The 21,025-nt window shown below is 53.0% G+C and overlaps 1 protein-coding gene across 3 annotated transcripts in view; it reads left to right on the top strand.

Moving 5' to 3' along the window:
• Positions 1-2,310: 2,310 nt before the first annotated feature.
• NUP214 (nucleoporin 214) overlaps positions 2,311-21,025 on the top strand; it is a 41,623-nt gene continuing 22,908 nt past the window's right edge. The window contains exons 1-19 of one of the 3 annotated variants that reach the window (XM_064171049.1): positions 2,311-2,501; positions 3,376-3,571; positions 4,883-5,034; positions 5,778-5,982; positions 7,195-7,265; positions 7,594-7,657; positions 7,904-8,007; positions 8,626-8,732; positions 8,830-8,896; positions 9,487-9,610; positions 11,860-12,021; positions 13,045-13,480; positions 14,791-14,966; positions 15,618-15,709; positions 16,075-16,164; positions 16,503-16,652; positions 16,871-17,029; positions 19,253-19,356; positions 20,003-20,185. In XM_064171049.1, the coding sequence (XP_064027119.1) occupies positions 2,460-2,501; positions 3,376-3,571; positions 4,883-5,034; positions 5,778-5,982; positions 7,195-7,265; positions 7,594-7,657; positions 7,904-8,007; positions 8,626-8,732; positions 8,830-8,896; positions 9,487-9,610; positions 11,860-12,021; positions 13,045-13,480; positions 14,791-14,966; positions 15,618-15,709; positions 16,075-16,164; positions 16,503-16,652; positions 16,871-17,029; positions 19,253-19,356; positions 20,003-20,185 (2,684 nt within the window). In that variant the 5' untranslated portion in view covers positions 2,311-2,459. The remainder of the gene's footprint in view (positions 2,502-3,375; positions 3,572-4,882; positions 5,035-5,777; positions 5,983-7,194; positions 7,266-7,593; positions 7,658-7,903; positions 8,008-8,625; positions 8,733-8,829; positions 8,897-9,486; positions 9,611-11,859; positions 12,022-13,044; positions 13,481-14,790; positions 14,967-15,617; positions 15,710-16,074; positions 16,165-16,502; positions 16,653-16,870; positions 17,030-19,252; positions 19,357-20,002; positions 20,186-21,025) is intronic. The other 2 variants (XM_064171048.1, XM_064171050.1) reach the window with 2 other exon arrangements.

Raw genomic sequence — 21,025 nt, 5'->3', positions numbered from 1 at the left:
GGGGGAGTGACTGGGCACAGGTTTCCCATGTGTTCCTCAAAAGGACAGAATTCCCCTTAGATCAGAGCCCCAGGGTCTGCTTTCTGCTGCCCCTTAGCCCCTGGGGCTGCACCTGCCTTTCTGGGCTGTGTGTTTGAGCCCTTGTGCAGTTAGGAAGCAAAGGGAGCATACTGCACAGGGGAGATTAGGATGTGGTTTGCCACTGTTCAGGTCACTGCCCAAAGCCATCTCTGCTTTTCTTTCTGTGGAGAAGTCCTTCTCCCTCCAGTCCTGGAGAAGAGCAGCACAACCTGCTCCAGCTGCAAGCAGCCCAGGGCAGCATGTCCTTGTCCCTGCAGGGCTAAGTGCCAAGGTGATGCAGCCTCTGTGCTGGCACTGAGGGGGGCTGAATGCTTGAGCTTGAGGCAAGGGGGAGCAAACTCACTCAGGTCATAGCATCAAGCAGGTTGGAAGAGAGCTCCAAGCTCAGCCAGCCCAACCTAGCACCCAGCCCTGCCCAACCAACCAGACCATGGCACTAAGTGCCCCAGCCAGGCTTGGCTGCAACACCTCCAGGCACAAAGACTCCACCACCTCCCTGGGCAGCCCATTCCAGTGCCAATCACTCTCTCTGACAACAACTTCCTAACAACATCCAGCCTAGACCTGCCCTGGCACAGCTTCAGGCTGTGTCTCCTTCTTCTGCCCCTGGCTGCCTGGCAGCAGAGCCCAACCCCACCTGGCTACAGCCTCCCTGCAGGCAGCTGCAGGCAGCAATGAGCTCTGCCCTGAGCCTCCTCTGCTGCAGGCTGCACACCCCCAGCTCCCTCAGCCTCTCCTCACAGGGCTGTGCTCCAGGCCCCTCCCCAGCCTTGCTGCCCTTCTCTGGGCACCTTCCAGCACCTCAACATCTCTCTGCAATGCAGGAGCCCAGAACTGGACACAGCACTCCAGGGGTGGCCTGAGCAGTGCTGAGCACAGGGGCACAAGAACCTCCCTTGTCCTGCTGCCCACACTGCTCCTGAGCCAGCCCAGGATGCCATTGGCTCTGTTGCCCACCTGGGCACTGCTGCCTCCTCTGCAGCTCCTCTCTCCCACCACCCCCAGCTCCCTCTCTGCCTGGCTGCTCTCAGCCACTCTGGCCCCAGCCTGTAGCACTGCTTGGGGTTGTTGTGGCCAAAGTGTAGAACCCTGCACTTGGCCCTGTTCAATCTCATTCCCTTGGCCTCTGCTCACCCATGCAGCCTGGCCAGGTCCCTCTGCAGGGCTCTGCTGCCCTCCACAGCTGCTCCTAGCTTGGTGCCATAAGGTCCTGCTGTGACTGAAAAAAACAACTCCTGCCCTTGCAGGGCCTGGAGCCCAACGGAGCCATCCCTGCCCACAGCGCTGCGCCTCTCCGGCTCAGCCAGGCTGAACGGGAGGCGCTCAGGGACCAGCTCCAGCCCCTGCGCTCCCACTGCCGCCCGGCAGCCACAGCAGACCTCTGCTGCGGGAAAGCACCGAAACCGCTGCCCAAAGCCCGAGGGACGAGGCGGAGCAGCTGCCTGCCGCCCCTCCGCACCGCGCTGCTGGCACAGCCCCAGCCCAGGCTGCCCCACGGGAGGGGCTCAGGCACTTGGGGCTGTGCAGTCCGGAGAGGAGGAGGCTCCCAGGAGACCTTCTTGTGGCCTTGCAGGATCTGAAGGGGGCTACAAGAGAGCTGGGGAGGGACTTTTTAGGCTGTCAGGGAGTGCCAGGACAGGGGGGATGGAACAAAGCTGGAGGTGGGGAGAGTGAGGCTGGAGGTGAGGAGGAAGTTGTTGAGCAGGAGAGTGGTGAGAGGCTGGAATGGGTTGCCCAGGGAGGTGGTTGAGGCCCCATGGCTGGAGGTGTTTGAGGCCAGGCTGGCTGAGGCTGTGGGCAGCCTGCTCTGGGCATGGCAGGGGGTTGGCACTGCCTGCTCCCTGTGGTCCCTTCCAGCCCTGACTGGTTCCGTGATGCTGTAATTCTACGATTCCACAGAGCCTCCAGGACCAGGCTCGGTCTCCTTGGGTCCTCTAGGGGCAGCCCCATCGGGCAGCATCCCCTGATGGCCGCCAGGAGAACCCATGGGCCCTGAGAGCCTCCGAAAGAAGCCCTCAGGGACAGATCCCGGCGGCGTCCGAGGGCTGCCGGTGGGGCCGGACGCAGCGCGGGCAGTAAAGTGCCGGGGGCCGCCTGCCGCCCTCGCCGCTGTCAGGCCCCGCTCCGAACGCAAGGTTAAAAGGTTTATGGGCGCAGCTGGCCCAGCCTGGCTGCGGAGGGGCTGCCGTCCGCCCTTCCACCCCGGCGCGGCGGCTCCGCTGCAGGCTCCGGCCGAAGGCTGCCGCTGGAGGACTGCGGCCACCGCCGGCCAGCGAGAGCTGAGGCCAGAGCGGCCCCGCCGGAAGCGGAAGTGAGGTCCGCGGCGGGCGCGGGGGTTCCCGGTGGTGCGGAGGGGCCCGCGGGGTGCCGCCGCCGCCATGGGGGACGACATGGATGTGATCCCCGAGCGGGAGATGAAGGTGAGGGCGGGGGAAGGGCCGCAGAGCTCTGAGCCGGCGGGCGGTGGCGGTATGGCTCGGCCGGTGTGGGAGCTGTCCCGCGGTGTGGCTCCGGCCCTGGGCGGGGGTAGCAGGCCGGAGAGGCGGGGGCCGGCTCGGGCCGTGGGGAGAACGGGGTTTGGGAAGGGCTTGGTCGGGGCTGTGAGGCGTCGTTGGCAGTGTCAGGGGCTCGGCTCGCCTCGTGGGGCTGGGAGGCCGGTGGCGGTGGCGGCGGTTGCTCGGGTCAGGCGTTCTGAGGCGTCCTCGCGGGGATTGCGAAGCGTTCGAGGGGCTTTCGGCGTGGCCAGGTGCAAGTCCGTGGAGTGGAAGAGGAAGGGGCGAGCGTGGCCTGTGGCAGAGGGAGGCTGTTGGTAACCCTTAAGGGAGGAAAGGCAGAACGTGAGGATTGGGAGGAACCTTAATCTGGGACAGGAGCGCTGAGTTTCTGAAGCCTTCTGTCAGCCTGCCTGTGCTCGGAACCTCCTGCTCTGGGGAGCAGCTTTGTGCTTCTGCTTTGCTCCCTTCTCTTTCTCTTCTGTATCCACCGGCTGGTTTCGGCGTGTTTCTGAGGGGATTACATGTCCTGGACAGATTCTGCTCTTAACGTGTTGTCAGCGTAGGCACTGGAAGGAACTGAGATTCAGCCAGTGGGGAAGACTACTGTGATCTCAGAATTCCTTGGATGAACCAGAAGGTGGCATGGGATGGGTTGGCCGGTGCCAGTGTGGGCGTGCACTCTGCCTTGGCAGAGCGCTGAGCAGCTCTGGTGAAGAGAGAGCTCTCTGGCTGTCCCGGGGAAGCTGCTCCGTTCCTGTGTGCCAGCACGGGTACAGCCACTTCCCACCTCTCACCACAGGACTTCCAGTTCAGAGCACTGAAGAAGGTTCGCATCTTCGACGCTCCAGAGGAGCTCCCCAGGGAGCGCTCCAGCCTCCTCGCAGTGTCTAACAAGTATGGGCTGGTCTTTGCTGCTGGGGGGACCAGCCTGCAGATCTTCCACACCAGGAACCTCCTCATGCAGAACCAGCCGGGAGAGGACCCCAATAAAATCGGTAAGGCTCTCCTGGGCTCTGCAGAGGTGGCTGCAGGTGGGTTTTTACCAGAGCTCTAGGTTCTGATACAGGCCTTGTGTGCTTGAGACTGCTGTGTGTGCTTGGGTGAGGAGGCAGGAACAGTGTTTGCTGCTGAAATGAAGTGCAGCTGTTGGGAGCACATCACCAGGATGCTCTGTGCTAGCTCCTCTCTGAGTGTCATAGAATCAAGCAGGTCCAAGGACATCCAGCCCAACCTAGCACCCAGCCCTGGCCAGTCAACCAGGCCATGGCACTAAGTGCCCCAGCCTGGCTTTGTTTCAACACCTCCAAGCACAGTCACTCCACCACCTCCCTGGGCAGCCCATTCCAATGCCAATCACTCTCTCTGGGAAGAACTTCCTCCTAACATGCAGCCTGAACCTGCCCTGGCACAGCTTGAGACTGTGTCCCCTTGTTCTCTTGCTGGTTGCCTGGAAGAAGAGCCCAACCCCACCAAACTTGGTCACCTGTGCTCAGTGCTGTAGGTGGAATCAATCACTCACTGACCAAAGTTAATCAGTGAGATTGTTCTTTCCTACCTGAATGTTCCCCTTCCCTCACAGCCTCATGTGTTAGTGGTCAGGCTTGGGGCTGTGAACGTGTCCATGCATCAGAGGGGGTGTGGGTGTGTGAGTGGAGGGACAGTTCTCACCCTGAGTTATCCACTCTGAAGAAGTATCCTGTGAGAGAGGAAGCAATCACTCTTCTACCACCAAAGTGCAAGGTGGTTTTGGTCCCTTTCTTGTCCTTGGTTGCTGTTACCACTCAAGCTAATCATTCACAGACATCAGGAAAAGAAAGATCCACCCACATATTTTTCCCCGAGGTCACTGGGGAAGGAAGGTGGAATTTTCTGATCACAAGGATCAGACAGCTCTTGAGACTGTGGTGGTAGAGGAGAGGAGTTTGTTCTCACTCAGGTTTTCTGCATCAGCTTTGACAGCTGCTGTGAATCCTAGAATCAGAGAATTGTTTGGTGTGGAAGAGACCTCTAAGATCATTGAGTCCAACCTTCAACCCAGCACCACCATGGCCATTAAACCATGATCCCAAAGTGCCCTGGCCACACTGTTCTTGAAAACTCTGGGAATGGTGACTCCAGCTGCTTCTAGGGCAGCCTGTGTTGATCCCTGACCACTCTTGCAGCAAAGAAGTTGTTCCTAAGGTCCCGATAGTACAATTGGTGATGTTTGCATCAGCTCATTCTCACAGGGGTGCTTTACAGGAGCAGTTGTTGCTGTTTCTGTCTGTCCCCTTCATTCCATCTTCTTTGCCTTTTTGTGTTTCAAGTGGAGAATGTTCAGAGCACCTCAGTCTCCCTGAAGTTCCCTGTGCAGCACCTGGCTCTGAGCTGTGACAACCTCACCCTGTCTGTCTGCATGATGTCTGCTGAAATCGGCTCCTTTATTGGCTTCTTCGATGTCCGCACCTTCTTAAACCAGGTACAGCACAGGCAGAGGGGGCTGGCTTTGGGTTTGGGCTTTGCTCAGCATGCAGCAGGAGGAGAGGGATGGCTTGGGGGGGCATTTGCCACCTCTTTGTGTGAGATATATGGAAGAGGGAGAGAATAAGAAGGATGTTGAGCTGTTGGAATGGGTCCAGAGGAGGCTGCGATGGCGATCAGAGGGCTGAAGAACCTCTCCTGTGAGGACAGGCTGGGAGAGTTGGGGCTGTTCAGCCTGGAGAAGAGAAGGCTTCAGGGAGACCTTAGAGCAGCCTGCCAGCACCTGAAGTGGGCTATGAGAAAGCTGGGAAGGGACATTTGAGAAGGGCCTGGAGTTCTAGGATGAAGAGCAAGGAGGCTTTAAGCTTGAGAAGGCAAAATATAGACCAGATTAGGAAGAAATTACATTCTTTACAATGAGGGTGGGGACAGACTGGAACAGATTGCCCAGGGAGGTCATGGATGCCCCTGCCTGGAAGTGCTCAAGGATGAGGCCTTGAGCAAGGTGGGCTAGTGAAGGTGTTCCTGCCCAGCAAGTTGGAACTGGATGATCTTTAAGGCCTCTTCCAACCCAATCTGTGATTCTCTGTAAAGGAATTATTCATCAAACTCAAAATCTGCTTCATGTCTTTATTAGTCTTTCATTTCTAGGGAGGTGGGAAGTGCCTTGAGCTATCACTTGGGGGGCACTGGGGTTTGTGCTCAGCTCTGACTGTCTCCGTGCCTTTCTCTTGCCTGAAGGCGAAGCAGCAGAAACGTGCATTTGCATATCACAAGCTGGCCAAGGACTCGGGAAGTGTAGCCACGGTCAATGACCTGAAGTGGAACCCTGCCAGCCCCACCATGGTGGCCATCTGCCTGTCTGATGGCAGCATCACAGTCCTGCAGGTCACAGACTCTGTCAAGGTGTATGCCACCCTGCCTGCCTCTGTCGCTGTGACTTCGGGTGAGTGGCAGCCTTGGATGGGGGCAGAATGTTGGACACTGAAGTGTAGAAGCAGACTGCTGGAGAGTAGCCCTCAGGAGAAGGACTTGGGGGGTGCTGGTTGATGAGAAGCTTGGTGTGAGCTGGCAGTGTGCCCTTACAGCCCAGAGCCAGGCATCCCCAGCAATGTGGGCAGCAGGTGAAGGGAGGAGATTCTGCCTCTCTGCTCTGCTGAGACCACATCTTCCCAGAGAAGTTGTGAAGAGACATAGAATCAGCCAGGTTGGAAGAGAGCTCCAAGCTTCTCCAGCCCAACCTAGCACCCAGCCCTAGCCAGTCAACCAGACCATGGCACTAAGTGCCCCAGCCAGGCTTGGCTTCAACATCTCCAGGCACGGTGACTCCACCACCTCCCTGGGTGGTGGCTCTGAAAACTTCCACAGTTGGTAGACTACAACTGCCTGCAGGGAGGCTGTAGCCAGGTGGGGTTGGGCTCTGCTGCCAGGCAAGCAGCAACGGAACAAGGGGACATAGTCTCAAGCTGAGCCAGAGGAGGTCTAGGCTGGATGTTAGGAGGAAGTTCTGCACAGAGAGAGTGATTGGCATTGGAATGGGCTGCCCAGGGAGGTGGTGGAGTCACTGCCCCTGGAGGAGTTGAAGCCAAGCCTGGCTGGGGCACTTAGTGCCATGGTCTGGTTGGTTGGGCAGGGCTGGGTGCTAGGTTGGACTGGATGAGCTTGGAGCTCTCTTCCAGCCTGGTTGATTCTATGATTCTATTTACAAGGTCTTGTAATGACAGGACAAGGGGCAATGGGTGTAAACTAGCAGAGGGGAGGTTCAAACCGGATGTTAGGAAAGGGTTCTTTACAGTGAGGGTGATGAGACACTGGCACAGTTTGCCTAGGGAGGTTGTGGCTGCTCCCTCCCTGGAGGTGTTCAAGACCAGGCTGGATGAGGCCTTGGGCAGCCTGTTCAAGTGGGAGGTGTCCCTGCCTATGGCCGGGGGTTGGAACTGGCTGATCTTTGAGCTCCCTTCCAGCCTAAACCATTCTGTGGTTCTGTCAGCTGCTGTGGTGTGAGCTGTGTGGCTCCCTCATTAACTCCCAAGTTCATGGTTCTTTTATATTTCAGGGGGGCAAACCCTGGAGTTCTGATTTACTGCTCTTCGTTTTCTGGGGCCTTTTAACTCCATTTCCTCAGTGCTAATGGAATTCTATTTGTTTTTTTGCTTAGTGTGTTGGAGCCCAAAGGGAAAACAACTTGCAGTGGGGAGGCAAAATGGCACCGTGGTGCAGTACCTGCCTGTAAGTATTGTTGCTAGGAAAGCCTTTGGCCTGTTTGCTTCCTTGCAGCATGCTTCACTTTCTTGGCATCACAAGCTGTGGCATTGGGTCAGTGGCCCTTGGTGTGAGCCATGGGGACCTTCCCAAGCTCTTCAGTGTTAGTAAAGTGCCTTAGGTCAGAGCTGGGCTTAGTTAAAGATTTGCACCTGCCACTGAAAACTCCCACTTTGGGAGTGGCACCTGAGGAGTTGTTAAGGGCTGGTTGAGTTGCCTCAAAGCAGCCCAAATTCTCTGAGCTTTCTGCAGAAGGTTGGCTTGTTCTGAGTGTTTAAAGGAGCTCTGTTTGCAGAATCTGCAGGAGAAGAAGGTGATCCCCTGTCCTCCCTTCTATGACTCGGACAACCCTGTTAAAGGTACAGCTTTGGAGTTCTCTTTTGCCTTGGTTTTTAACACATTTTCACTCATTCCTCCTCGTGTTTTCAGCTGTAGCCTGCTCTGGTTGTGTAATTGCAGTGTGATTGGTCAGTATTTGGCAGTGAACATTTTGCTTTGTCTTTGGGTCGTGTAGAAAACTCTCTGGGCTGCCAAAAGCCTTCTGTGTTTCTGGAATGCTTCAAACGTGCATTTTAAAAGCTGGTGTTGGTTTCCTTCTCTTCCAGTCCTGGATGTGCTGTGGATTGGTACCTATGTCTTTGCTATTGTGTATGCAGCAGCAGATGAGACACTGGAAACTCCTCCAGAGGTGGTCATAGCCATACTGCCTGTGAGTGCCAGCAGGTCATAGGCACTGGAGTGTGGGTGGCTTGTTCTTGACTTGTTTATGCCAAGGGGATGTTGCTTCTGTTATTCATGCTGGGGAATATGAGTGTGGTGCTGCTGTAGAGCATGGGATTGGGAGGGTTGAGTGAAGGAAGCAAGGATCCACTGAGGAATCAATCCACAACCTGTTCTCTGCTGATGTGAAATTAGGACATGAAGACCTCTAAACACTTGGGCAGGAAAACCTAACCTGAGATCTTTGTGTGGATCTGAATTGTTTTGTTGAGGTTTTAGGCCTGATGATGTGCTCCTTTTTAGGATCAGATTATTCTTTGCTAGGGGGGGCATAGTGAGATCTAAATTCCTCCTGACCTCTGTATGGGTCCTTTGCCTTTTGGAGAAGGGTTTGGGGGTTGTTTGGTTGTTCTTTGCTGTGTGGCAGTTATTGGTGTACCCTGATTGTGCTGGTTTGAGGCTAGTTGGAATATTTTGATGAGAGAAATTAGATCCTTGGCTGTGTGTGGGGGGAGGAACTCCCAGAATACCACACTGATGCTGCCGTGTTTATGGGAGGTCACTTGATTTCTGCCCTGGGAGGTAAACAGCAGTGTTGATCTTCCAGAAAAAAGAAGAGAAGAGGCCAGAGAAGTTTGTGAATTTCATGGAGCCTTGCTATGGGAGCTGCACAGAGAGGCAGCATCATTACTTCCTCAACTATGTGGAAGAATGGTGAGTGGTGGGAATCGTGGCAAGGTCTTTATGTGTGTCTGAGAGGAGCTGGGGCCTTGCCACGTTGGGATTAACCTTTTTGTGTCTGTGCTTACAGGGATCTTGTTTTGGCAGCTTCAGCAGCTTCCACAGATGTCAGCATCCTGGCCAGGCAAGGAGATCAGGTAATGCTGCTGGCACTGTTGTGTCTGTGCCTATCGACCTCCTCTTTCTCAAAGAGCCAAGCAGGTACAACCTATGTGAGGCCTGGAGTGTGGTGAGGTGATAGCTTTTTAAAGAACACTCCAAAGCCACATCAAACTCCTTCCTTCTTCCATCTGAGTTGTGCAGGATCTTAAAGTAACCACGATGCTTAGATGAACAAGAGGTTTCAGTGCCAGGCACAAGGAAGGAGAAACACGAGATCACAGGATATGAGGGGTTGGAAGGGACCTAAACAGAAGCAGAGTGTGGTGAACCATGCACCAGCAGTCTCCTTTTCCACTGTTCACTTTGTAAATCTCAAAGTTTGGTCACTCCAGTGAAGTGGTTTACATGAGGTCATCAGCTGAAGCACTTGAGCTGTGTGCCCTTACCTCTGACATGCAGGGATGTGAGAGATTGCAGAGCTGTCACGGGGCCTAATGCTTCTGGCACTTAACCTGACCGGTTGAAGCAGCTGCTCTCTAGCTGGTTTTGCACTCCATCAGCTGGAGGTCTGAGGGAGCTGATGACAGGAAAGCAGGAGTCAGCATAACAATCTTCCTTTTGGCAGAACTGGGAATCCTGGGTTCTGGAGGACTCCAGCAGAGCAGAGCTCCCCGTGACAGACAAGAGCGACGACACTCTGCCCGTTGGGGTTGCTGTAGACTACACCAGCAACATGCCCATCCCCATCAGTGAGTTCTCTTTGTCTCTCTTGTGCAACAGTCCAATAACAGCAGCATCTGAGAGAGTCTTGAGGAGCAGCCTGGGGCTCAGGGTTCTGGGAGGTCGTTCCTGAGAGTCCATCCTGCCACCTTACAGCAAACCCACAGCACACATGGGCTTACCTCTGGGCAAGAATCTCTGGTGGCAAAGGCTTCAATCCATCTCTGCCTCCAAGCTTCCAGCAGCCTGGGGTGTTACACTGGCAGCCCTGGCAGGCAGCACCAGAGCTGGGTGATAATGTGCAGGGCTCCTATTGTAACCAGAGGTTTCAGGCTGCCTGTGAGGATTTCCTTACTGCAGGAACTTGTGGCACTTTGCAGAGCTGGTTTGGATGGAGTCCATTTGCAAGGCTCTAAAGGAAAAGTGGGTTAGTTTCAAAGGCAGGAAAAGCAAATATCACCGAGGTGAAGGGATGGAGTTTGATTCTGCATTAAAGCACAGGACTGTACTGGCTGAACCCTGCTGTGCTCTACATCCAGCCAGTTGCATTACTGCTGTACCTTCTGTGCTGCCTCAAGGCTCTTCAAAGCACCTCGTCAGAGGCTGAGGCTGAAGATCTGTCTGAGCTATTGTGTTGTCCCTTCAGTGAATTCTGAAAATCCTCCCTTCAAGCCCAGAGACAGATTGAGCTAGAGCTGCCTTCAGGCAAAGTGGAAGGGCCTGCAGTCAGGAGCTGCTGAGGAGCACAGGAGGGAGCCATTTCACTGAGCACTTGACCTGCCTGAAAACCTTTGGAAGAAAATTGAGGTCAAACTCTGTACTTGAATGCAAAACTGAGGTGGAAGCATTTTCTCTGTTAATCTGTACAGTTAGTGGATTAAGGAATCTGTCAGAACAGAGAGTTTTAAAGCCCAGGTTGTGCTGCCTTTAGAGTTTTCAGAAAGGCTTTTGAAGGAGCTTTTTGCTAACACATTCTCTGTGAGGGCACAGAATGCAGTCAGCTTGGGTTTGGCTGCACATTAATTGGCTTTGCAGTTCACAGCAAGCTGAGGTTGCAGAGAAACTCATTTGTCCTGCAGCTTGCTGCCATGTGGAAACTGAAGAGCCAGTGGGTTGGGAAGTGTTGCCTTCCACTGCCCTGCCTGCCAAAGCACCCTGCTTACAGCAGGGTTTGCCTGCAGCCTGGTCTGGTTGGGGTACTTCTGTTTCATTAAGCACAGTTAAACCATTACAGACTTCTTTAACCAAAAGTGATCCCAGGGCTGGAATAGCTCTGCTGTGAGAACAGGCTGAGGGAGCTGAGAGTGTTCAGCATGGAGAAGACTCCAGGGGGACCTCAGAGCTGCCTTCCAATAGCTGAAAGGAGCCTGCAGGAAGGCTGCAGAGGGAATTTTCCTGAGGATGTCTAGAGAGAGACCAAGGGGGAATGGTTTGAAGCTGAGGGAGAGCAGGGTTAGACTGGAGCTGAGGAAGAAGTTGTTCACTGTGAGGGTGGTGAGAGTCTGGCACAGGCTGCCCAGGGAGGCTGTGGCTGCCTCGTCCCTGGGGGATGTTCAAGTCCAGGTTGAAAGAGTCCTTGAGCAGCTGAGTCTAGTCGAGAGGTGTCCCTGCTTGTGGTGGAGAGTTTGGAGTAGATAATCTCTGAGGTCTCTTCCAACCTGAGCCATTCTGTGAGTTACAAGGAGTGGTTTGGAGGTTTTAACTGTGCTAAGAATACTTAAACTGCAGCAGGCTCTGGGCTCAAAGCTGCAGCTGCACAAAACACAAGTATTTTGTCCAGGAGGTTCAGATCATCAGGCAGTTCGTTTGATGTTGGCTTTCTTTAAAGTTAAAAAGCCTCATGTCAAGCAGTTCTCTTCCCTACTTCATGCACATGAATGCTAATGATGGGACAGGATCCAGTGGAATGTGGGGATTGCTGGAAGGCTTAGAGGACTGAGGAGGGAGCAGCACATGGGTGGAGGAAGAAATGGCTGCTTCAAAATCTGGACAGGTTTGGCTCAGGAATTCCAGGGTGGAAGTTGGGCTGTGTCACTCAGGGGGTGACATCCCATTGTCAGACTAACCATCTGTGAGCCTGGGAACGGGGAAGTTAGGAATAGAAGGGAATAAAGAAGGAGAAAGAGAGACTTGGGGCATTCATGGAGCAGGGGAACAAAGTGAAAGCACAAAGGGAGATATGTGAAGAAATCCTGTGCTGAGTCAGTCAGATGAAGGTGTCAGTGCCAGCAGGAGCAGAGAGCTTTGGCTGCAGGACTTACAGTTGTGGTCCCTGCAGGTGATGACAAGACCTTGGCTCCAGCTCCAGTCCTGATCTTGCTCTCTACGGACGGTGTCCTCTGCCCCTTCTACATGATCAACCAAAACCCAGGGGTCAGGTCGCTCATCATCACCCCAGAGCTGCTGCCCTTAGTAGGGGAGAGAGTTCCAAAGTCGACAGGTAAGAGCTCTGGTGAGCTGCTGGGGCACTGCTGGGGCTTTGCCACCTCCATCTGTAATCTACAGTTGGGTACAGAAGTTGTTCTCTATAGTGATAATGAGGAGCAGTTCTTGGGTGCTTTGTGCTCCCAACTCCGTTCTGTCTTTGCTCATCAGTGGGAAATTCCCCAGTCCTGTCTATCATGCCGGGTCTCAAGCACTTTGCAGGCTCTGCACTTAGACTTGGCTGTGCCATCAGCCTCTGGGGAGCCAGGCCAGAGCAACTCTAGAAGGTCCTTTGCCCACCTTTGGGGTGCAGGAGTGAAGCTGCAGCAGTGACTGCAGGCTCTGCTTGGGGACAAGGATCAGACACTCTGCAGACCCAGAGCGCGAGGTGATGGTTTTGCTGCGAGAGCCCTGGTAGGAGCTGAGGTTGTAGCTGAAGCTTGTTTACACAACAGCTTTCTGCAGCAGCACAGGCACTGTGTTAGCAGGTGAGGAGAAAGAGTTTCCTGTGAGTTCTGTATGCTGCCATATGCAGGGTGAAGCAGGCAGCTTCCTGTGCTGGGGCAGGCAGGGCAGCTGACTGCTTTCCTTGTCTGCATGCATGCAGTAAGAACTGCAAGCCCACCTTTTTCTTCCCAGAGCCCAGATTTGCTTCTTCCCCAAACAGAACGCTGCTGTTTGGCAGCCTGCCCCTCTGCAGCACTGACTGCCTGTGTGCTGGCAGCATCTTTTATTTGAGGAGGCAGAAACCTCCTCAGAATCAATGGCTGAGGTGAAGCCTTTTCACAGGAGATTCCAGGCAGCATCAATCTGCTTGGGCTGTGCTATTGATTGTGCCTTGGGCTTGGGCAGTTTCTGTCTCATTGCTGGGTTTGGAAGCTGGAAGTTGAGCTCTGCCACTCCTTTTCTTCACTCCAGCACCTGTCCAGCAAGGGAGTGCTGAACTGTGCCCAGCAGAGGGTGTTTGGCCTGGAAACACCTTCTGCCATCCATCAGAGCAGCCAAGTGAGTCTCTCCTTCCCTATTTGTCTTCCTACAGGGAGTGCTGCCACAACTCCAACCACTCCTCCGAAGCCTGAGACAGGACCTGCTGCTGCTGCTCCTGCCCCCAGCCAGCCTCCCGCAGCAGGAGCAGCTTTCTCCTTCGCGCCTGCAGCCGTGAAGGCTCCTGGCCCCGCGGGCGCTGATCCTCCACCTTACCCCTTCGCCACTGACGCCTCCACGCAAGCCCTGGCTCCCAGTCTGACTGCAGCAGCAACCTTCTCCTTCTCCTCTGCTTCTCCTAAGGCATCCACAACTCCTGCTCCCTCTGTAGCCACCACCACAGCTGCTGCCACCTCCTTTTCCTTTGGATCTATGAACTTCAAACCGGCTGCAGACAGCTCACCTGGGCTGCCACTCTCCTCAACACCTCTTCCACAGAAGACATCTTTTTCCCCTTCAGCTTCTTCAGTCAAAGTGAACCTCAGTGAGAAGTAAATAGCTGCTGTGGTTAATGCAGGGGCTGGATGCTTGTTAAATTGCTGCAGTGTGGTAGTTCTGAGGATGGTTCCTGGCATTTTGCCCTGGCAGCTGTTCCCTGTGCTCCCAGGAAGGCCCTGAGGAAGCCTCTCTTTTATCTTGGCTGTGAAAACCCTCAGTGCTTCCCATGCTACAGGTTGTGTTTGTAGGCGAAGTATTAGTAAAGAGATGATGCCAGGACTCAGACTGGGTGCTTGCCAAGCTGCCAGAGACAGAGGAGTTTCCATGTCGTTGCCTCATGGGGATCAAACAGTAATTCCATGCCTTGGTTTGATGCAAGTCATGGTTAAAGACGCTCGGGGAGCACTGAGATGTGAACTCCTTTCTGTTTGGTGCAGTGTGGTGGTGCTACAAGTTCCTTTGAGTGTTTGTTGGGGGTTCCTTGCCCCTAGCCTGCAGAGCTGCTGGCAGAGCTGAGAGGTAGCTGCAGCCATAGCTGCTGGGTTGCTTTTCCTCTCCCCTGTTCAGTGCCAGACTTGAGGTTGTTAAATGGATGCTTGGTCACTAAATACAGGATCTGAAACCTTCAAAGCTGCTTCTTGCTGGCTAAAAGAAAACCAATACTGATCAGGATGGGCTCGAGTGAGGAGCAGTCTCTGATTTCATAGCTCCCTTCTCCCCTCCAGCTCCTGAGATTTACTCTCTGTTGTTGGCCTGGTTTAAAACAGAGCTGTGTTAATTGGAGCTGGTTTCTGTGGGGAGCAGTTTTCATGTAAATGCTTTGTCAGACATTTCTGCTGGTCCAAATGATGTTTCTTTTTAATTAGAAAACTCCTCACAGCAGCAGGCTCTGATGGTAGCTCTGATGGCTTTTTGAATTGGGTAGTTTGTGTGCAGAGCAAATGCTACACTTGTTAGTTGTCTGGGGAGCTGGGTTAGAGATGAACAGAAATTCCTATCCTCTGGCAGAATGCCTCTTTGAGCCTTGCTGCAAGGGTGACACCCAAGGGCAGCTCAGATCTGCTGCACTTGGTGCTTTGGTGCATTTTGAAGCAGGAGACTTTTTGCTGTCATTAAACTTCTTGCTCACTGAGTGGCTCTGTGGTAGCCGTCCTTAAGCTTCCACACAGGCAGGAGATGATGCTGAGTGGCTCCTTCCCATCGGCTCCACAAGTTAAACTTGTGTATTTTCTTTTCATGTGGAGCCTGAGTTGTTGCTGATCCCAGAGGATGCCAGTTGGTTAGAACTCAGTGTTTCGTTTTGGGGGGAGGGAAGCAGCCAGGCTCAGCTCGGAGCTTGAGGGTGTTCTGCTATCCCTTGCAGGTTCGCTGCTGTGGAAACCTCTTCTCCTGCCAGCAGCAGTGGTCAGTGCACTGCCACAGTGTTTTCATTCTCAACCACTTCCAAAGCTACTGCTGGAAGTCCTTCGAGCCAGTCCACAGCCCTTACAGCCTCTACTACCATGGCACTGAAGGCTTCAAGCCCTGCACCTGCCACAGGTAAGATTCTAATGCCTGTTGTTGAGGCTAATGCACTGTGAATGACAGTGTGAAGGTTTTGGGACATGGTGAGCTACATTTGGCTTCTTCTTTTCCCTGCTGCTTTTCCTGCTGCAGCAGACCTCCTGATTTGCACACTGTGATGGTGTGATGGACTTAGCAGTCAGGCTGAGAAGCTTTTCTATTTGTCTTCCCCAGAGGGCCATATGTGGAGTGAGTAGACTCAGCTTCTGAAGCTCATCCACCACTTCTGGCATTTTCTCTGCTCAGACTGTGAATGCTTCTGGGCAGTCTCACAAACCAGTGCCTTGTCTGGCATCTGGAGTGATTAAAGATGGCCACAAATGAGTTGAAATGAGATAGCAGTGGTTTGTTAGCAGAGTAATATCCCATCTGTAATGATGATGAGGCTGGGAGCCTTCAGGCCCTTCAGTAAGGGTAAAACCGGGTGTTGGAGAGGGGCTGTTGCCAGCAGGGGGATGGGATGGGAGTAGACCAGCAGCTAAAGAAGGTCTGTTCTTGCACTGGGGCCCACACCACTACTGCACTGGGACCCACAGAGAGTGGTAGTTATGGCTGTGGCTGGCTACAGCCTGATTTCTCAAGCTGTGTATAAACTGATCCATCACTGCTCCTCCTTTGATGTCCTAGTGACACGTCCTGCTCAGAGTACACCTGCAGCTGCTATGGCACAGAAGTCAGCCAAAATCACCCCTTCTGCAGCAAAACCAAGCTCTGCTCAGGTAATGGGGGCTTGAGTGGGTTCTTCAGAGGATGAATGTGGTACATGGCCCATGAATTGCTGGACTTCCTTGGAGAGTGACTTGTTAGGTCAGAGGATTCCCTAGCTTTGAATGTGAAAGTAGCAGCAAATCTCTGGGACCAAAACTATGGCTGTGGATGCCTCCTTCCTGGAAGTGTTTAAGAGCAGACTGGATGAGGACTGGTTGAACCAGGGGGACAACCTGATCTAGTGGAGGATGTCCCTGCTGGCTGCAGCAGGGTTGAACTAGATGACTTTTGGAGGTCCCTTCCCGCCCAAACTGTTGTATGATTTTCCCTGACACTGCTGTGGGATTTTTCTTTTCATTGTTTTGTTTTGTTTCAGGGCAAATCAGCACTTCCCAGCCCAGCTTTAGAGAAGCAGACCCACCAGTGGAAGGATTCAGACCCTGTCATAGCAGGAATCGGAGAGGAGGTGAGATTTTTTTCAACCAGCTTGCTTCACTCTGTGTTCTGATGGTCTCTGGCAGTAGACATGGAATGGGAATGGCATTTCCTTCCCCAAAATAATCAGCCTGGTTTGTGATTGCCACTGGTGTCCTGGTCAGTCCTCTCTGATTGCAGTTGCTGTGCTGGAAAAGCTGAGTGCTCTTTCCCGTTAATATTCCAGAAGCATTTCCTGCTCTGGCTGCAGGCTGACAGGCATCTGTCTTGTAGTAGAAACATTGTCCCAGAGCTACTCTCTTTGTTCTAGGCCCTGGTGTGTGTGTGTGGGTCTCAGGGGCTGCACTTTCTTCTTGCTTACCTTTGTAGATTGCACACTTCCAAAGGGAGATGGAGGAGCTGAAGGCTCGGAGCTCCAAAGCCTGTTTCCAAGTTGGGACTCCAGAGGAGATGAAGATGCTGAGGACTGAGTCAGATGATCTCCACACTTTCCTCTTGGAGATCAAAGAGACCACAGAGGTGAGCACTGAGTCTTCAGACTTCTTAGCTCCTCAGCAGTTCCTCACCTGTTGTCTCTGCCTAGCCTGCTAAAGCTGACCTGAGTGTGCAGCTTTGCTGGGAGGACGATGTTTGTGTTGGTGCTGTCAGGCAGCTGCTTGTGGAAGTCCTTGAACTAGAGGTGACAGTGAGCAAATGTTGTTTTGACCCTTGTCCCTCTCTTCTGTTTCTGTTGGTAGTCACTTCATGGAGACATTAGCATTCTGAAGACAGCCTTGCTGGAAGGATTTGCAGGGGTGGAAGAGGCTAAAGAACAGAATAATCAGAGTCATGGCTCAGGGTATTTACACTTGCTCTATAAGAAACCTTTGGATCCCAAGAGTGAAGCACAGCTTCAGGTATGAAGCATGTCCACCAGCTTCTACTCCAGGCTTTTACTTCAAATGAAACAGGCTGTTGTGTGCCACTGCCTGAGCTTTGTTTTGCTTGAGTTTGCAAGGGCTGCTGAAAATGCTCCCACTAGAGCCCCTCTGTGGTGGTGTCATTTGCAGTGACAATTCCAAACCCAAGGTAGTAGATCACCTGCGGCCCAGCTCTGCCCTGTGTGACTCTTCCCCCCTGTTCCTTCCCAGCCTGGAGTGTTTGCTCAGGGGTTTCAGTGGGAACAATGTGGTTTGGTTTTTGTTTGGTTGTTTTTTTTTCCAACACTTTGTAGAAGAGTTCTTGGAATTATCTTTATCTCCAGAAAGTGCCTCCTGGAACACTCTGGTGATTGATTGTGACTTGCAGTATCGTGTGGTTAATTTTGTGGCTGGTGGAGCACAAAGCCAGATGATACTCTAAAAGCTGGAGCACAAAGGGAAATAAGCAGCAGTACATAAAGAGGCTTTCAGAGAGATGAAGGAAAGGAAGAGTGGAGCACTCTTTGTTGCAGCTCTGCTGATGAGAGGGCTGTTTAACCCTAAGCAAAAGGAGTGGATGTGCCTTACAGATCAGATTCTGATCTTTCCTGCACTGCTAGGTTCCCCTCCAGGAGTTTGCCCTGCTGGCTGAAGGCACAGCTGAATGTCCTCTTTGTTACAGGCAGTTACTAGAAATCAGCTGACTGGAACTCATCTCTCTTAGGACTGATCTCTGATCTTCCCCTGAATCCTGTGGGTTGATTCACTGCTAGTTGTGTGCCTGCTTTGTGACCTCTCTACCTCTGACACTTGAAGCTTGATGCTTGTGGCTTCAGAGAGATGATGATGATGATCTTGAAATGTTTGTTTGTGTCACTGCTCTGGAGAGAGGATCATGAGGAGAGGATTCATGGGATGGTTTGGGTTGGAAGGGATCTTAAAGGTCATCCAGTTCCAACCCCCTGCCATGGGCAGGGACACCTCCCACCAGCCCAGGGTGCTCAAGGCCTCATCCAGCCTGGCCTCAAACATTCTCCAGGAAAGAGGCATCCACAGCCTCCCTGGACAACCTGTTCCCAGTGCCTTCCCACCCTCACTGGAAAGAATTTCCTCCTCATCTCCAGTCTCAATCTGCCTTTCTTAAGGGTTGTGGAGTGGGAGAGAAGTGCAGGTGGATTGGGATGGAAAGAGAGAGCTTTCAGGCCATGAGCAGTCTAATTGAGGGGTCCCTGCCCGTGGCAGGGGGATTGAAACAGATGACCTCTGAGGTCCCTTCCAGCCTGAGCCGTTCTAGGATTCGGTGTTGCAGGAAACCTGTGCTGTGTGGCACTGAGCCCAGGGCAGGACTGGCTCTGGTTTCAGGTTGTGTTTCTCACGTTGGATTTCCTGCTGTATCTTGAGAACAATTGCAGTGGATTTCCACACACACACCCCCCCCCCCCGAGTTGTGTTCTTTGGCTGCTCTTTCTCTGCATTGAAGTGTGCATTCTGTTGGGATGAGCTGAACCCAGCTGCACTTTCCCTTGCCATTTTGAGAGCAGACACCAAGAGGTGTCCCTGCCAAACAGGCTGGAGGGGTGAGAGCAAGGAGAGCAAGGCCTGGTTTGGTTTAGGGAGCAGGGTCGGGAGCCAGAGCTCCCTGGCTCAGTGGTGCCACTTACGCAAGTTTGTGGCTGAGGCTTTGTCGCTTTGCTCTCTGTGCTTTGCTCTTTCTTTCCTACCTATAAAACTCCAGTGAGTGCCTTGCCTTGATGTGGGAGTCGGTGAGCATTTGTTGAGTGCTTGCATGAGTCATAGCTTGTGCAGGCTGCTGTCCCAGAGCCCTGTGAACAGCCTGCAGAGCTTTGATCACCTTTTCATTGTCAGAAGTTTCAACACTGTAAAACAGAAGCAAATGACTCAACTTTGTGGAAAAGAGGTTTGAACTGAGGCTGGTTCTGTGTAGTGCCTGATGTTTGTAAGCCCCTTTCTGCCATGTTTTGTGCTGTTTCTAGTTGAGAGCTGGGGTGAAATTCCCAAGCTGAGCCCTGTGGCGCTCCCTGAGTGCTGAGAGGATTTCACTGTGTTGGCTTCTGTTGTGCTGATTAAAAATTCCTAGGCAGGAATATGGGAAAGTGCTGCCTGGCTCGGGCTGAATGAACTTGAAAGGATCTGCAGCTTCTTGAAGTGCAGGTGAGGTTTGTGAAGTGGGTTAAAAGCTGACTTCACTTTGCGTGGCAGGAGATCCGCCGCCTGCACCAGTACGTGAAGTTTGCTGTGCAGGATGTGAATGATGTCCTGGACCTGGAGTGGGATCGGCACCTGGAAGAGAAGAGGAAGCAGAAGTGAGTAACTGGAATGCAGGACAGCTGTGAGGAAGAGAGTGATGGAATGGTTTGAGTTGGGGGGACCTCAAAGATCATCCAGTTTCAACCCTCTGCCATGGGCAGGGACACCTCCTAAATCAGGTTGCTCAAAGCCCCATCCAGCCTGGCTTTGAACACTTGCAGGCTTGGAGCCTCTACAACTTGTCTGCTTGAACAGGCTGCCCAGAGAAAAGCCATTTTCCATTCAACTGGATGAGGTTTTTCAAGAGGCCTCAGGATAAAGCTTGACTGAGACAGCTAATGAGAGCAACAGGTTTGGCTTCATGCATGTTACAAGCTGGCTGCCCCTCTGTGTACAATTAAGTAGTGCTTCTAGCAAAAAGATAACCCCAAACCAACTATAAAATAAGCTTTGTAGAAACCAAATGCATCCTTTGGTGGTAGCTAATGACAATCACTCAAACATCTTGCAGTCAGTCAGCTAAAGGAATAAACCTGCAGCATATCCAACAGAGAAAAGCATTTGTGATGATCTGAGCTGCTTAAGGGGTCAAACTAAACCACATCTGACCTCCTGGAGTTGAAGTAGAAGCAGTAGACTGCTCTCAGCTTGTGGGCAGGTCTCTAGAATGATCCTTATCTGTCCTCCTTCTGCTGTCCCAAGGCGTCTGATGGTCCCTGAGCGAGAGACTCTGTTCAACACCCTGGCCAACAACAGAGAGATCATCAATCAGCAGCGGAAGAGGCTCAACCACCTGGTCAACAGCCTGCAGCAGCTCCGCCTCTACAATCAGACATCCCAGTGGAGTGTTCCCGCTGAGACCTCTTCTCTCAGCAGTGCTCAAAGGTATGGGAAACGCCCTCAGAGGTGCCAATGCTCCTCTCTTGCCTCCAGCAGTGTGTGAGGCTTCATCCTCCAGCGATGTGCTGTGGGCGTGGGGTGGGCTGGTGCTGAGCTGTGCCTAGGTGATAGTATCAGAGACTGCTTTGGGTTGGAAGGGAAATGGAGAAGCTCATTGGTTGTATTCTGTGATCTTAAAGACCTCTTTGAGACATAAGAGGCTCCATGTGAACCTGAGCAAGAATATTTTTCCCTGTGAGGGTGGCAGAGCCCTGGCACAGGCTGCCCAGGGAGGCTGTGGAGTCTCCCTCTGGAGATAATTCAAGAACCATCTGGATGTGTTCCTGTGTGATGTGATCCTGCTCTGGCAGGGGGTTGGACCAGAGGAGCTTTTGAGGTCTCTTCCAGCCCCTGACATTCTGTGATGCTATGATCCTTTGCCATGTGCAGAGACACCTTCCACTAGGCCACGTTGCTTAGAGCCTCATCCAACCTGGCCTTGAACACCTCCAGGGAGGAGGCATCCACAGCCTCCCTGGGCAGCCTGTTCCAGAGTCTCACTGCCCTCACTGTGAGGAATCTCTTCCTAATCTCCAGTCTAGATCTGTCCTTCTCGAGACAGAACCACAGAATGGTTTGGGCTGGAAGGGAAATAGAGAAGCTCTTTGGTTATGTTCTGTGACTCACTGATGCTTATCAGAAATTTCCTCTTTATATCCTCTATAGTAAAGAGCCTCATGGAGCCTCCAGGCTGCTTGTCTGAGGTCAGGGGAAGAGGAGAATGGCTCTTAGAGCTTCCAAGGGAATTAGAGATGCATGTGTTTAAACAGCACAGCATCTAGAGGA

This window comes from Pogoniulus pusillus, chromosome 35 (assembly GCF_015220805.1).
Source record: "Pogoniulus pusillus isolate bPogPus1 chromosome 35, bPogPus1.pri, whole genome shotgun sequence".
Taxonomy (NCBI): domain Eukaryota; kingdom Metazoa; phylum Chordata; class Aves; order Piciformes; family Lybiidae; genus Pogoniulus; species Pogoniulus pusillus.
This window is presented reverse-complemented; position numbering and strand designations above follow the sequence as displayed.